Source organism: Gavialis gangeticus, unplaced genomic scaffold, assembly GCF_001723915.1.
Source record: "Gavialis gangeticus isolate Ggan-Ray unplaced genomic scaffold, GavGan_comp1, whole genome shotgun sequence".
NCBI classification, from domain to species: domain Eukaryota; kingdom Metazoa; phylum Chordata; order Crocodylia; family Gavialidae; genus Gavialis; species Gavialis gangeticus.
Window position 1 is genome coordinate 20,562,384 of NW_017729022.1, and position 15,732 is coordinate 20,578,115.

At 40.1% G+C, this 15,732-nt stretch overlaps 1 protein-coding gene across 4 annotated transcripts in view; it reads left to right on the forward strand.

The window, feature by feature from the left end:
• USP15 (ubiquitin specific peptidase 15) overlaps nucleotides 1-15,732 on the forward strand; it is a 135,411-nt gene that overhangs the window by 335 nt on the left and 119,344 nt on the right. For 2 of the 4 annotated variants that reach the window (XM_019514637.1, XM_019514639.1), the window contains exon 2: nucleotides 2,283-2,403. The exons of the other annotated variants lie outside the window; for them this stretch is intronic. In XM_019514637.1, the coding sequence (XP_019370182.1) occupies nucleotides 2,300-2,403 (104 nt within the window). In that variant the 5' untranslated portion in view covers nucleotides 2,283-2,299. The remainder of the gene's footprint in view (nucleotides 1-2,282; nucleotides 2,404-15,732) is intronic. 4 annotated transcript variants of the gene reach the window in all.

Below are 15,732 nucleotides of genomic sequence, written 5' to 3' on the forward strand. Positions count from 1 at the left end.
GTCAGGAGGGGGCGGCCGAGGCCGCGCTGCCCGGAGCGGCGCTTCCCGGGGGTCGCTGGAGCCCGCGGGTGGCTGGGCCGGGGCCGGGCACGTGGGCGGGCGAGGGAGCTCCGTGCCATACAGAGTGAAACGAGGAAATGGCCCCGGGCGGGGCGCGGCGGTACTGCCCTCTGCCCGCTCCCGCCTCCGTCTGCCTGTTGCACGGGGGCAAAAACCCTGTGGAGGCCGCGGGAGGCGCCTCTCCGTGGCCTGCCAGACAGTCACTTCCAACAGGTCCTACCACTGCCAGCCCACACCTGTCTCTACCTTCTTGGCCTTCAGTTTCTGGCACTTCTCAGAGCCTGGGCTCCCTACGATGGTCCTCTTGTCCAGGCAGCCAAGGAAACTCTCTGAGGACTTGTTTAATGAAACGTTACTCCCTCCCCTCCACCCGTGCAGACTGCCACCTGCCAGCCAAGTGCCTGCGTTCGAACTCACTGGAACTGAAGTTCCAGCATTTGAACTTGCCCATCTCATCCTGACTCAGTCCTTGCTCTCGTTCTAGTTACATAAGCCACAGTGTTTAACAGTAGTGGGTATCTGAGCTGGACATGTATTTTGACGCAGTGTTCAAGAACATCTTGCTCAGTGGTATGTTTTTTGGCGTAAGAGCAAGTTGCTGTGAAACTGCGAAAAGTAGAATCCCCTCGGAAACGGGAAGATGGGTGCTCAATCGGTTTAAATACTAATGTTGAAAAGGCAGTTGCCTTTTTAAGAAAGCCCTTTCTGTTTGCAGAGGTTTTATCTTCTTCTAGTGGGACTGCTGTTTCTGGATACAAGAAATTTCTGTGAAACTACTGGAAGTAAGAATGAAAGAATGCGTGGGTGGATCAGGCATAGTAAGTTTAGCAAAGTTCATCTGAACTTGCAGGGGAAAAATTATCATCTTTTACATAAATATAACAGCAAGGTGATATAAACTGGAGAATAAGTGTTCATAAGCGGGCTGTATTAGCAACTGAAAGTGAGTATAAAATGAGTATGAGCCTCTTCCTATTATCACATCCCCGAATAATATTTTTTGGTTAGTTACCAAATGGAATTGGTAAATGTTTATACTCATTTAAGAGAAATCTCTTCCAAAACAGAAAGTTTTCATACAGATATTTTGTTTACTCTGAAAAAAGTAGAAAGTAGCTTCTTAAGAAATGTGTTTTGCAAATAAGAACACAGTCAAAGCCCTGTTGAGTTTTTATATCATGATATAGGATTGCCAGTGATGTTGAGTCAGCATATAAGTGATTCTGAAAATAAATGTGTGCTGGGTCATAACATGTTCCATTTTAAGTTATTCTGTTTGGGCTTTAGAGCATTGTGCCATAAGCAGGATGATTAAAAATACCATGCTGATAGTGAATCTTTTTCTATGTACCCTTTCAAGCTGGAGAAAGTCCTAAGAAAAGCAACAAAAATGTCAGTAGGTTTAGAGAAACTACCTATTAGGAAAGGGTGAAAAATTGAACTTGTTCTAGAACAGGTGATGTTCCAGGGGTTGGCCATAAGTCTTCCCAGGAAGTAAATGGGATTGTGGTTAACTGTTCTCCATCTTCAGTGGAGGTAGGAGAAGAAAAATGAGCTTAAGCAGCAAGGATGATTAAGGTTGGGTAGTAAGGGAAAAATTAATTATATGGGTGGTAAAATACAGAAACAGGCTGCTTGGGGAGGTTGCAAAATTTCCTTCATTGGAGGTTTAGAAAAACAGGGTAGACAGCTGTCAAGAATCTTCTGTGCCTACTTATCCTGCTGTGCTGCTGGGTGATGGACTAAGTTAGGGGTGTCAGATATGGCTGGTAGAGCTGTGGAGACCTGGGGATGCCAGGGCAGGGGCCTTTACTGAAATCTGGGGTATGGAGATTGAGGATATTTTTTGGCAGGAGAGGGAGGTGACTAACTGCTTTGTTGTTCCCTTAGCCTATATAGCTCTGCTTGCTTTCCCCCCTCACCCCTCCTCTGCAGAGGTGAGTTTGGATCTGGCCCATGAGGAGCCTTGTCTGGATCCACCTCAGGGGCCTAGGAAGTTGGTGCCTCTTAACTAGATGTTTTGATGATTTTTCATATCCTAGGTTTCTGATTCCCATGTATATGTGTGGAAAAGCCTTTTTGGATTGCCAGTGATTTAAATATCGTTTCCAATTTTTGTTAGTTGTTGTTGTTATTTTTGTCAATATTATAAAATCACTAAGAAGTTCCCTAAAACTTAAATAAGGTGTACTCTTACCTCTGCTGTGATTTCCTTTTTACAGTGTCATCCAGAAGTGTCATGGGCCATTCAGGTTCTCATATTTCAAAGGAGCTACAGGGTTCCAGTTTCATTACTGATATGACTAAAACCTTTTTGGAAGTGATGGAAAGAAATGCAACATGGTGACTTAAATATCTTGAGTTTATAATCCCTTACTTTTTGACGAGTACTTGGAAATTTCGCTAACTTTTTGATGAGTGAGGGAATTTTGTCAAATTGGGCATGATTTAAGCTTTCATTTAAAAGGGGGGGGAGAAAAGTTTAAGGTATTGTGACTATAGACAGATGTGAACTGACTGTAAATTAAGGCAGAGCTATCTTCCTGAATTTGCTCACAGAAAATTGAGTTCCTTTGCTGTTCATGTTTTTTCTGATGATAATATAGTGAGATTGACAAGATTGGTCAATTTTAATGTTGTCCTTCAGATATTTTGGGGCAATAATGAAATGGACAAGAATCACACCTGTTTATTCTGCTGCTACTTTGGAAACCTCTGAGCAACTGTAGAAGCAGGCAGTGGAGTTAAGAGAGAGAGGATTAAAAAAGAAAAGCATAGAGGATACAGAAGTGATAGGCTAGTGGAAGTAAGCCCCTTCTCATTTGAGTGAATTCTGGTTGACTGTTCAGTTTTGTAAGGTGCCTCCTAGCTAGAGACTGATGTGAAATAGGGAGTTCCCAAATTGAATATAAGAATAGCAATAACATCCCCAATTCCTAGCAATCTCCCTCTTTCTAGCTGAATGTCACATGAAGCTAGGTTTCTCACCGGTCTTGCTGGTGGACCTCCCTGTTGTGTGACCCTGGTTCTTATGGGTTTTTTGTATCTGTGTCTATGTACTGGGTCTCCAATATGCTTTTTCCAACCCTGTGTACAGTAGTAAAAAACTGAATCTCAGCTGCCTCACATTGCATAGTTCCTAGATGTAGTGATCTGAAATGTTGAAATGGAAACGTTGAAGTCATTGGACCAGTACTGGTCTCCCTGACAACCTCATCACCTTTCTTCCATTCTTTCCAACCCTAGCTGTAAAACTGATCCTCTTTCTTGCCTGTTACTGTGTTCTCAGCCCCAAACCTTTGGTTTCTTATTCGTTTTCTACTAGATTAACTTTGTTTCTTGTCCTTGCCCTGCAGGTCCCTCACTGGTCTGTTTCTCTTTTCTTTTTCACTCTTGTTCTCTTGTTGCCTTGTTGTCAACCAGCAGTATAGCCTTAGGTATCTATAGGTCAGCTTCTGCAAATGTCTTCATGTTCTCTTTTGTTATTTCTCATACTGGATGCCATTGATTACAAGACCATAGTTCTCACCTTACTTCCCCTAGACCTGCTTAGGGCATGATACCTTTAAGTAACTGGCTGCTACTAATGGCTGGCTGTATATCAGTTAGGTTCCTTGAGGTTTTCTCCAATGTTTTCCAAACAACACTGCTTTCAGATATTTATCATCTTAGATTGCGAGCTGTTGGGGGGCACAGGTTGTATTTTGTATTTGGAAAATTAATTAGAAAGGGTTTATGTGTGCAGTGAATTAAGTATGAACATCCACTTTAGGTCACTGAGTGCATACAATCTTTGGCTGCATAAATAGGGGACTATTGAATAGAAGTAGACATATTGTATTTCACAGCATTAGTGAGATTTACTGCTGTCCAGTTTTGGTGACCACAGTTCCTGAAGGATGTTGACCCTTGGAAAAGGGTTCAGAAAAGAACTGTAGGAACTTATTTGAGGTCTGAGCTACCTGCCTTTACAATAAGAGACTAAAGAAGCTCAATCTATTTAACTGACTGAAGAATGTTAAGAGGAGAGTCATTCGTGGTCTGTAAGTACTTAAATGGGAAGGCGATATCACTTACAGAAAGAGCACTTTTTAGACTATTAGATAAAAGCATAATGCCAGTGGCTGCAAATTGTCTACACCAAAGGAATCGTTTAGAAACATATAATCAGTAGTAGACTCTTGGTTATTATGGGAACTCTTAAATAATCCTCATGCCCAAGCATGTGATATATGCAGCTCAGTGGTGCCTACTATCCCTTTATAAAAAGTTTGTAAAATGCTTTCTCTAGCATTTGGGACTTTTTTAAAATTAGTATCTTACCAGTGTTACCCATGTTTGGTTGGGTCAGATCATGTGAATACAGTGGATCCAAGTCACTTAGATTAATGGAGAGACTCCATTTTACATGGTAGGAGTGTGGAGCCAGGGTTTGCCCATGGATACCTTTCAGAGCAGTAGTATCTTTATCCATCTTGATTGCTTACTGTCTTTGAAAGTAAGGACCACTGCACCAATTTACCGAGGATTACTCTGGCTTCTTTTGTTTGAAGTATAAATTAATGTTTTAAAGATTTAAAAAATGGTCTTGCATCTCCATATCAGACTGCTTCACTGCATATGCAACACAATAATTTGGATCACCTTACAGTGTTTTGCAAGACAACTCATTTGAAATTCTTACAGTAGAGTATTTCCTGTGGAAGTCCTTAACTCTGAAATTTGCTTCCATCTGTTCAAGAAGTGTCAGAATATGTTGAACTAAAAAGCATGGTGAAAGGCCCATCTGTTTTGCATTTTTTTCCTGGGGAAATATGAAAAATTAATTTAGAAGATGCATATCTTCTTCTGTTACACTGACTACCGTATTTTCTCACATACATCCCATCTTTCCCCCCCAGAATAACCTCCCCAAAATTGTGATAATGATTTCAGTGGGGAAGCTGTTTTCTTTTCTGAAAAGGAGCATTGCTGAAGACATTGGGCATGCCATGCATTGCCAAAATGACTGCTACTGGTGTGTTTGAAGAGCAGAATGTTATATCAACCCTTTCATAGCTGTAGCCATTGGCTGAGCACTGTAGCTTGTGCCCAAAGCAGCAAGTGACCTGTTGGTAATATTTTGATGAGGTTTGTGATGTGGAAACATTTACAGGAACTTAAATAAAGAACTACTTAGAGTAGAGAAGTAACAGTCTTCCTATTGACTTTTTTGCAAATGGTTGGGGTCTAACCACGTGTGACAAACAGTAAGTAAGTCCTCTTGGAAACTGTGTGTGTCCAGGAAGTGAGGCATTACAGGAAACAGCCTGTTGCACCAGGAAGTTCGTGATGCTACAGTTCCTGAACAGTCTGTTTCCAGGAGGACTTAATGTGAGTCACACGGTAGACTTTAGCTCTGGGGGAAAAAAATAAATTTTCCCCCTTCTGAAAACAAGGTCCATGTTCTATCTGGAGATGTATTGTATGTGAGAAAATATAATGCTTCCTGTTGAATTGAAAGCATGTGTACAGAATCAAATGTTGTACTTTGAAGCGTGTTATATGTTTAAAACAAAAAACTACGCCAGGTCCTCTGTAGTGTGAAGAGACATTGTTATCCTTCAGTGGTATACTTAGAAGCTGTTTAGTAGTTCATCACATGCAATATAGGAACTGAAGAACACCATAATAAGTAGAGACTGGGTTGGCAGTTTAGATAGACTATAACTGAATGGTAATTTCTGTAGATCTTGAGATTTTTCAGTACAACATTTTTAAGGCTAAGTAGTTAAGAGTCCTGATGTGTTTTGTGAGTCTGTTTGACCCATAACTTAATTTTCAATCACTCTTTCTTGTCATAGAACTTTGGTTTCAGCTGTTCATGATGTAGTTAAATACCTATATGTTACTCTTGTCTCTCCTGTGTATGCAACTCATTATTTCTGAAGAGTTTTGTGAGAGAGCATTCCATTTAAGATCTTGAAAACAAATGGAGAGGTCAGTTAACCATAGATTTTCCTAGTTATACAGTAATTCTGTTTAATCTTAGTCCCAAATATATTGACACATAATTATAGGGTAAGTGTATGAACAAGGGTAAGCACGTTAATTCGGGGGTTGTCAACCATCTGGCTGCTGGGGGTACACTTATTGAAAAAGTTTGAAAAGCCCTGTATTAATTCATGAGTAGAGAGAAGTAGTCAGCTATGTTACTGTGAAGTCAGGCAGAAGGTAGGGCATAGTAGCACCATGTTATTTCTTGCTAAGTAACACTGGTATGAAACCTCACAAGAATAAAGATTGGAAGTCATCCTTAAGACAGGAGTCCCACTTTACTTTTAGTAGTTCAGTTGTGCCATTTTGGTCCTCATTTTCCAAATATTACTTTGTCTGTCGTTGCACACAGTAAAAAGAATCAGCTGTATGGACAGTTTACACAACGTTGTCTTTGAAAAGTGAAATAACTAGGGTTTAGAAGATGCTGTATCTCAGTGGCTCATTTTGATGGAATCAGTGATTTTTGTATGAAGTACTTTTCTAGTTGGTATTCTATTTTGATTTTGAGGTACTATGAGCCTTAATAATTTAAATTAGCAAATTAGTTTGCTATGTAGCCTTACTTCTAGCAGTGTATAGTCAAATAATTAACATTTTAAAAATATACAGCAGGAACAATAATTGGTAAGGCATATGTCCTTATTATTTAAATATCTTGGTATCAACTGTGTATTAAAACAAAGGAAATGCAATTAAGACCATTTCTTGGTTCAGTAACAATGATTATCCAAAAGGTTTGTCTGATTCACAATGTATAGTTTTATAACGTATGTATTTTTATCATCTGAAATGGCTGCCAGACCATTCCAGAATTTAGAAAAAGGAGTGTACATAAAATCATATTTTTGGAGCTCTGTTCTCTTATTTTGTTCATTTGGTAACATTCTGTATGGGTGCATATTTATAAAATAGTTATGTATTAAAGGTTATCTGAATATATTTTTGCTTGGTGAATTTTAAATTGTCTAAGAAATGGAACATACTTAAAGTTTTAACAAACTCATTCTCTTAATCATTCAAATTAAAGGAATACCGGTAAGAGTTCAAATTTTGCTATTCCTAGTTGGTCATAGTTTTTGTTAGCTTGTGCTACTATGCTTGAATATGTTTATACAAAACAGTTATTAGCAATTGGACTCAGATTCACACATTTCATCAATATCCTTTCATTTGGTTTTATTCCTAAATAAGAAACAATTTGACACTCATTGTTTAATATACATACTTATGAAGAAATACTTCTTGTGCTTTTAATATCTACTTAGATTAGGGGAGAGAGGCTTGAAATTGAGTAATTGATAAGAGAAGAGGACACCAGCAAACAGACTGCCTACATGTTTATAAAGGTTTTATTCAGCAATAGACTTGGAGTATTAGTATAAATTGTTATATCATGTGCTTTTTACTTTAGGTTGAGTTACAGTATTTGGTAATGAATATTGATTATTTTGAGGGAGGGAGGTAAAATGTTGGTTCAAATCCAACTTTGAAGAATAAATTATTCTGTGAAGCAAATCATTTACATGTAAATTCTTCCAGTACAAAGAATATGCAGAGTAAATCTTGATATCTTTAAGCATAATTTGAAAACTGAACATATTGAGTAATAGTCAAGGCGACAGGGTTTAAAGAAACAGTTTCTTCAAAGAATCCCTTGGCAAGTTTGCTTTACATGTTACGATCATATTGTAATAGTTGCTTTCCTATGGGAAGTTCTAGACATCCAAGCCTCCATCGCTTTTGAATAAAATAGTATTAACATGTTACTTCAGAGAATGATGCTTATAACAATGATACTTCAGAGAAAAATGCTTACATAAATTATTTGAATAACAAAACTCCAGTTGCCCTAAAGTCAGTAGGGAAGGTGAGGATGAGGATGACAGGTGTCATCAGTAGAATTCCAGGGGCACTGGGGCAAAGCCTCTCACTTTTGTCTTCAGTTTCTGAGCAAGACTTGTTGCTTGGCTTTACCACATTTTTTTTTTTTTGCCTGGAATAAGATTCACACCTTTTCTTTTTTGCAAGGTAGAATGAAGAAAACATATTGTAGTAAGTAACTTAAGTAACAGCAGTTAGGGAGCTGATCATGTGCAGATTTTCTGCTGCTTTCTTGGCAAAGGCAACAGTAAACCACTCAACTGCATCTCTCTCATAATTTCTGGTAGCATTTTTTTTTGTTTTCTTCTCTTTTTTGGAAAAAGGTGTGCTGTATGCAACAAGATACGGAATGTTTGGGGGCTTCCATCCATTATTGTAGCCTGTAGAATTGTTAATGTCTTTTCTTGGCTCATGAACAACAGCAGACACATTAGTACTATTCGTAGCCTCAGGAAAACATGTTTGATTTGTATTTCATCCTAATTTACAAGGTTATAATCATAGCCATCTGACCTGAAAAATTAATGTTTTGATAAAATCTGAAAGTCAGTAGAAACTAGTAAAGTCATCTAGAGAAAGCTTCACAGTTGCAGGTGGTACTAGGTTTTTTCATGCCTTTTATTAAAAGCATAATACTTACAATATTAATTGAAATCTGTTTGGGAGGAAGTCTGTAGAACAGTGAAACATGCCTGCCAAAACTGGCCTGTGTCGACCTGATGTTTTCAGTTAAATGATAACCAGTTCATATATTATTTGCATGGATTTATCTGCTTTCTGTATACTCTGAGCTCAACGTTGTGATAAGAAAACCATTATACTTCTGTAGATCCATGTGTGTTTTCAAAAAAAAAGGTAACATGTAAAACTTACTTCTCTGACTTCTTAAGACGTTTTAGTTCTCACAAAAGATACCAGGTAATGCCAGAGGTTGAGTTGCTTTACTTATAGGTAGAGATGCTCCAGTATATCAGTTGCCTCTTGGATTGGCCAATAAAAGGGAAATGATGCTATCGACTTTTTTTGCCCATTGTAGCTGATAATGTTTGTTGGGCCCAATCTGGATATAGGGGTCTGAGCCATTTTCCATCCCCACCCCTGTCCCCTCACTGCTGGACTGGGCTAGGCTGGAGCAGTGGGTGCAGCGTCCCAGGTGCTGGTGCTGACTGTGGGCCGGGGCCGGGGTGGGTCCTGTAAAAGGCTGTGTGTGCCACAGAACCGTGACTGGGGAGGGGTGGGTGGAGCTGCCTGGCTTGGTGTACCTCAGCCTTCAGTGCCTGCAGCTTCACACCCTAGGGGCAGAGCCTGGCAGAAGCCAAGGCAGCTGCTCCCCCACACTGTGTGAATTAGTCCTCCTTCGACCACTTAGCCCAGCTGGGTTCTGCTCTTCTTGAGGCTGGGTTCATTCAGAACTTCCCCATAGGGCATGAGAGCTTTCCCTGCCCCTGGCAGTGGCAGCACTAGGAGGGGAAGGGACCCTTTCCCCCTGCTGGAACCTGGGGCTCAGCTCTGGTGGAGGAGTGGTCCAGCTTCTCCAGGCCACGGCTGTAGCCTGGGCAGAAGAAGGAGAGCAGGGAGGTTGGCCCAGAGACCCCTCAGCCCTGGTCAGCTGAGAAGGCTCACACCTTCCCCCTCAGCTTTGCTGGACTGGCTTAGGCAGCTGGCCCCCCTGGCCTGAGCTTCAAGGGCATCATACAGAAGAACAGGGGCTGAAGGCCTCTGCACAGCCAGTTGCAGGCACTGCTAGGCTAGCCCTGCCTGCTGCAACTGTCACGGGCACTTGTACATGTGCTCTGGAGGTGGGAGGGGCGGCGTCTTAATTAATGGCTCTGGCAGTCGCTCTAATTAAAGTGCCACAGCATCTTGCGTATCAGTGTCCCTATGCTTAAAAATGCGGGTGGGGGCACTTGAACTAAAGCTTGTTCAACGAGCTTTAGTTTAGGTGCTCTTGCCGCCACTTTTAAGCATGGGGATGCTAGTACACAAGACTCAGGGTGCTGGAGCGTGCCAAAAAAAAGGGGGGGGGGGTTATTTATGTTAGTAGTTTAAAATGCCTTGCATTATTACTAAATATATTGGTTGTCAGATCGGCATTGGCCGATATGGTTGATTAATAATCAGCTGTCAGTATTGGCCAAGAAAATCTTTATCAGTGCACCCCTACTTATAGGGCTTGCACAATGTGGATTACAGATGTACAAACTTCTCCTTGTTACCTGGAAGTGGGGGTACTTCATGATCATAAAGCTTTTGGCCTCTCCAGTGAAATTTTCAAGTGTGAATTATTGCTTGTTAGTACTGTACACCTGAGCATTGTTTACATGGAGCATTGACCCTGTACTATGTATTTTATTTACCCAGATCTAAGGCAACCTTCAATTTAAGATGACCCCCTAATAATTAGGTTATATGGGAAATTTATACATCTGTTACAATTTTCCAAGTATAGAATCTAATTATCAGAGGGTTGTCTTAGATTCATCCCCTCCACACTGCTATGGGGCGGGGGTGGCAACACTCTTGCACGCTGCCTGCACTGCCACTTCCCCCTGCAGCCTTCCTGCCCCCAGCCTCAGCTGCCCACAGTCTTTCTCTTCCTCTTACCCACTCCCCACATTCTCTGCCTCTTCTGCCCTCCTCCTTTACTGTCAGATGCTGCTTGGGCTGTACTCCCAGGTCATGGAGCACAGCACATGGAAGTCCAGCCCCTTCCAGGCCACGCAGCAGAGTTGGTGCTGCCAATTGGCTGGGCAGAGTTACTAGGTGCTCTGTTGGGGAGAGGGGGCAGAAGCTGCAGAGGTGAGGTCAAGCAAAGCAGGCTTGGGGGGTGGGGGGGCAGGCTGCTGTGTGGACTGGCTTTGGCTTTAGCTTTGATCTTGACCCGGGCTAAGGACCAGAATCAGAGCTGCAGCAGCCACCTCCCTCCCCACTTCTCACCATATGCTTTGTATGTGACTCTAAAATGAGGGGCTCCCCCCCCACCCGGCAGACTGGGGAAAAGCAGTTGTTGTACATGAAAGTAAATGTGGTAGTAAGAGTAAAGGGGGGGTATAGTTTGTAGCCATGTTGGTTTAAGGACATAGGCAGACAAGGTTCTTTGGGTAAATCCGATATCTTTTATTAGACCAACTCAAATAGTTGGCAGTACTCTTCTTTGCAAGCTTTTGGGTATAAAAACCCTTTGTCAGGGTGAAGAAGCATCTGCAGTTGGTGTGTGCTCTTTCTGGATGGAATGAATAGTCATAGTAAGAGTAAGACTTTTGGTTGCTACTGAAGTAGGGCAGATTTGAAATGTTATCTCTGAGATGAATGCTCTTTTAAACTCATAAAATCTGCTTCAGCAAGAGCTATTTTATTTTAATGTATACAATGTTAAAAGGACTTGAGTAAATGTACACATCGAGCAGTTTAGTAAAAAATGTTAAAGGTAATCTACATGGTTTTGTTTTAAAATGTAAAAGTTGTTATTAATTTTTAAATAATCCTAGTTATAATTTTTCATATGATTAATTCAGTTCAGTTTCATTTTTAATTGTACTCTTCTGTGCAAATTAATGACTTTGAGAAATAGTTAATCTGAATTTATTCCAGCTCATGAATCACTTTTTAAAGCTGTTGGTTCTGAGTTTGAGTATTTGATTCTTTTTTTTTTTTTCTTTTATCTATGAAGTGTCTGTGCTTGTTAGTTTTACTCTTCAAAAATATATTCTGACATTTTAGAGGCTTCCACTGTCCCTCAGCACCGATCTCTCTACATGCGTTTCAAAGCCAGTAAACTAACTTGCCAGGTTAGTAACTTGTCAGATTTTTCAAGGGTTCATGTCTGTTCCCTGATGGAGCCAGAGTTGCACTCAGTTAGCTATAGAAACTGAGTCATGGTTGACGACAGCTGTCAGCAACTAGGCAGTCCTGAACTAATGTTTAAAAGAATTTAACTACTTGTGTAGATGGCACAAAACCAGTTTCAGTGCCATTCAGTTATGTTTCCTGTTATGGTGCTAATAAACGTGCTGGTCAGATGTACCCATTGTTGACAGCTGTTTTCCACTGAGAGTCAATATCTTGAGTAGACAGCTACTAAATCAGTGGTTCTTGACCTTTTTAGACTCAGTGTCACCCCTTGGAAAATGCGAGCTCTTAACTTTTTTGACTACAGAAAAATACTAGAGCAATTCTTGTGGTCTGAGTTCTATGCAATAGAGTCAGAATGTTTTTAACGCTCTGAGTTCCTATTTGAAATCTCTGGGTTCATCTTACGAATCGTGTTTGCCCACCTAAAAATGTTAACTCTGTACAACACCCTGCAACATCCTTGCAAAGATTTTAAGGCCAGAGTACCACAATACCCTGGTAGAGAAACACTGTATTAAATCATACTTTGCCATTTGGAAACAGATTTTGTGGTAGTTCTGTGTTTTTTCCCAGCTTCTGTCATCAACCTTTAGGATCAGGTTTCTGTAGAGATTTGTGTTATAGTGTGAAACTTTATTTCATAAATATTTTATATTTGTTTTGGTAAATGTTTCAATGAGTAAACTAGAATTTCAGTTGCAAGCAAATTTAGCAGGCCTGCAGAAAGTCAGCCCATAGTACTTTAATGTTCATGTTATGATCTTAGGCAAGCAGCTTCATATCTGTGCATCCCTTTCCTCTCCCATGCTTTGCCTTGTTTATGTGAAAGTTCTTTGTGATTGTCTCATACTTCATGTTTATGCAGTATAATGGTATAGCATAGCATAGTATAATGATACCTGAATCTCAGCTGGGACTTCTAGGAGATACTAATGTGCTACAAAAAGAGTTGGCCACTTACAGTCTTTGAGCTGAATATGACCCATGGAACCATTTGATCCAGTTCTTGGATGTGGGGCTTCGGTGATGAGGACCAGCCTTTCCCCTTGCTGCTTGGGGAACAAGTGCGGTGGTTGTCCTAGTGTCTGCCCACCCCCCATGGGGTGAGGTCACTTTAGCCCACAGCCAGAAAAGGTTGCCTACCCCTTTACTACAGTGTATTAATAAATGCCACTCATCTCTTCTAACACTCCGTGAAATACTTCATTCTGTCTTTAGCACCATAATCCTCACGAGAAATAAATTTAATCCTCACGAGAAATAAATTTAATCCTCTCTCCTCTCAAAAAGCAAATGGCAATTTCAGCTGCTAGTTTTTTGAAAAAGGCATGCAGCGAATTTTCTTGTGTTTGTCAACTTTGGTGAATGGTGTTTCGGTCATTGGTTTCCTAAAAGTTTACTAGATACATGGCAGTGAAATTGGAGAAGTGTTTTATGACGGGCATGGCTGAAAACCAGAATATGTACCATAAGATGGAAGTTTTCCAAACTTGTAACTGAACAACAGAAGATTTCAGAGAATTACTAATTTTAACATTAATATTAATAATGTCTCCATCTACTTCATTTAGTTTTCACTTTCACCATTGTCAAACTTTTGAAATTATATATCATAATGAACACTTGACAGCATTGTATCATGCTTAACTTAAATTATGTCTTTATATGCCACATGAAACAAATCTATTGCGTCAGAGTATGCTAAGTAGGGACCCCCCCAAAAAAGGTCCTCTTAAAATAATTAACTGAAACTTTTTCTGGGATTTCAGTTCTACGGTCTTTTCCAGTGTGAATCAGTTATAGATCAGTATTGCTAGGTTCTGTGTTGCAGTCTGAAACTATAACAATATATTAGCTGTTTTTTATTAGAACCTAATGAAAATGCATTAGGAGATGGATATTTGTAAACTTTTCTGTGGGACTTTGAGGAAGCTTTTTGAATTGGTTCCAAAGTTCAGATAAGCCGAATATTACTGCTAACTTTTTAGAGAGTGTGCAGGAGAGCTTTCTGAAATAGGAGTGATTAAGTATTGTAGAAAGTTCGTTAATAAGAAAAATTAATGCCTATTAACTACCCCTATGAAATGCAATATTTAGATAGCTAAGGCACATTATAGTTAATGAAAAGCATTTCATATTGGGTGTTAATCTGCAACTTTCTGATGTAGGTTTCTTTCCAAGCATCATGCAAGATTTAATTACTTATTTAAGAACTGAGCAAACATTTTCAGCTTAATTTTCTTTCATCTTCCCATTGTAGACTTAACCTTAACAGATCCTAGTGACCATATATTTTAAACTTAGTTGGTATCTTACCACTTCATTATGCCTTTGTATGAATGACATAGCATCCTTCTTACAAATGAAGATATGAGTGTTTCACAGAGTTTGCATGCTTAATTTCTGGTTTATGAGTATTTCTGTCGAATTTAGTGAAGCCTGCCAGGTGTTTGTGTTTACAGAAGTAGGGCAAAGGAAGTTTTTAGAAAGCCAGAAAGTTAAATCAGGTTTTCTCAAAGAAGTCTAGTTTGCTGTCTACTTTACGTGCCTATGCAGTTTCATTTGATAAGTACTGTAGGTTATATTGGGAAGAAATGTAATTCTGTTTTATTCTAGTAAATCCTTCTTGGGTAGAGATGGCAAATGTTAAGGCATTTGAACATGCTTTCCATTTTTCTTAATCTTACTGAAGAAGTAGCATTTTGCTTTTTCATTCCAGAAGTATGTATGAAGCAGAAAGGGGAACCCTGCCACAGCATTGTTACAGAACAAATTGAATGTAGGTATTCAAAAGTTTGAGATGACTTAAGTAGTCTCCTTATGAACTATAGGAGCTGAAATAAATTTATGTTGAATTACTAGCCTTCTAATGAACTGACATTAGAAATTCAAAACTGTATGGCTACGGTGGGAGCAATTTGTTTTGTGTGGTTAGCATTGTTAAGATCAAAATTGTTTTTCTTGAATGCATAAATTGCTCATGCTTTGCTAATCACAACACATACATCTATTTCAGAGTGGTGATTAAACAGTTGTCTTGGTTATCTTGGTTTTACTGAACTGAATTAAAATTTACTGAATTGAAAGGGTAACTATATGAAAACAAGGTCTTGTTATATTGGGATTTTGGAGTTTTGGCAAAAAGCTTTAAGTTTCAGCATGAAGGCAGATATGACAGGATCTGAAGACCAGGGAAAAGGAGTATTGACGTCAAATTGTGGTTTAGAGATGGCTTTCCGCATGCAGGGAAAACTGAGTGGGTGCCAAGAAGCCAATGCAGAGTTTACATTAATTAAGACAGAAGGTGACCTGCTTTCTGTGAGTGAACTAAGCAAAAGTGTGGGATTTTAAAAAATACATGGAAAAGCATTGCAGGAATTGGATGCCACCTAACTCTGGGAACCCAATGGAAAGAATTGAAGATTGGTAGCAAGAATGGTGGGTCAATGATGATACACTAAAGGAAGACAGAGTTTACTATCTCTGCTAGTGTAAATTGTTTATTATTTTACTGCTAGCATTCTTCGTGTTTTGTTCATATCATTTTTTGTGCCCTTTAAATGATGGTCCATATATGGATGTTAGAACTGGTGAGAGCTAACTCAGGCTCCATTTATGGATAGGGATCTACTTAGTGTGGCGTGACTAAACAGCTTTCACAGGTTGGTTTGTGGCACAAAGAGCAGATTTGACCAGTATTTCCCAGATGTTCTCTGCCAGCCTTGTCCCTCAGTGCTGGTTGGTTGAGGGATGAAGGTGTGGCCTCTATCTTGTTTGCTGGCTGCCCTTTGTGTGGCCCTGCCCCTCGGTGCTGACTGGCAGAGGCTCAGGGAGGGGGATGGGGGGATGTCTGCTGCCCTTTGTGTGGCCCTGTAAGCTGGTGCCTTCATCCCCCCCCCC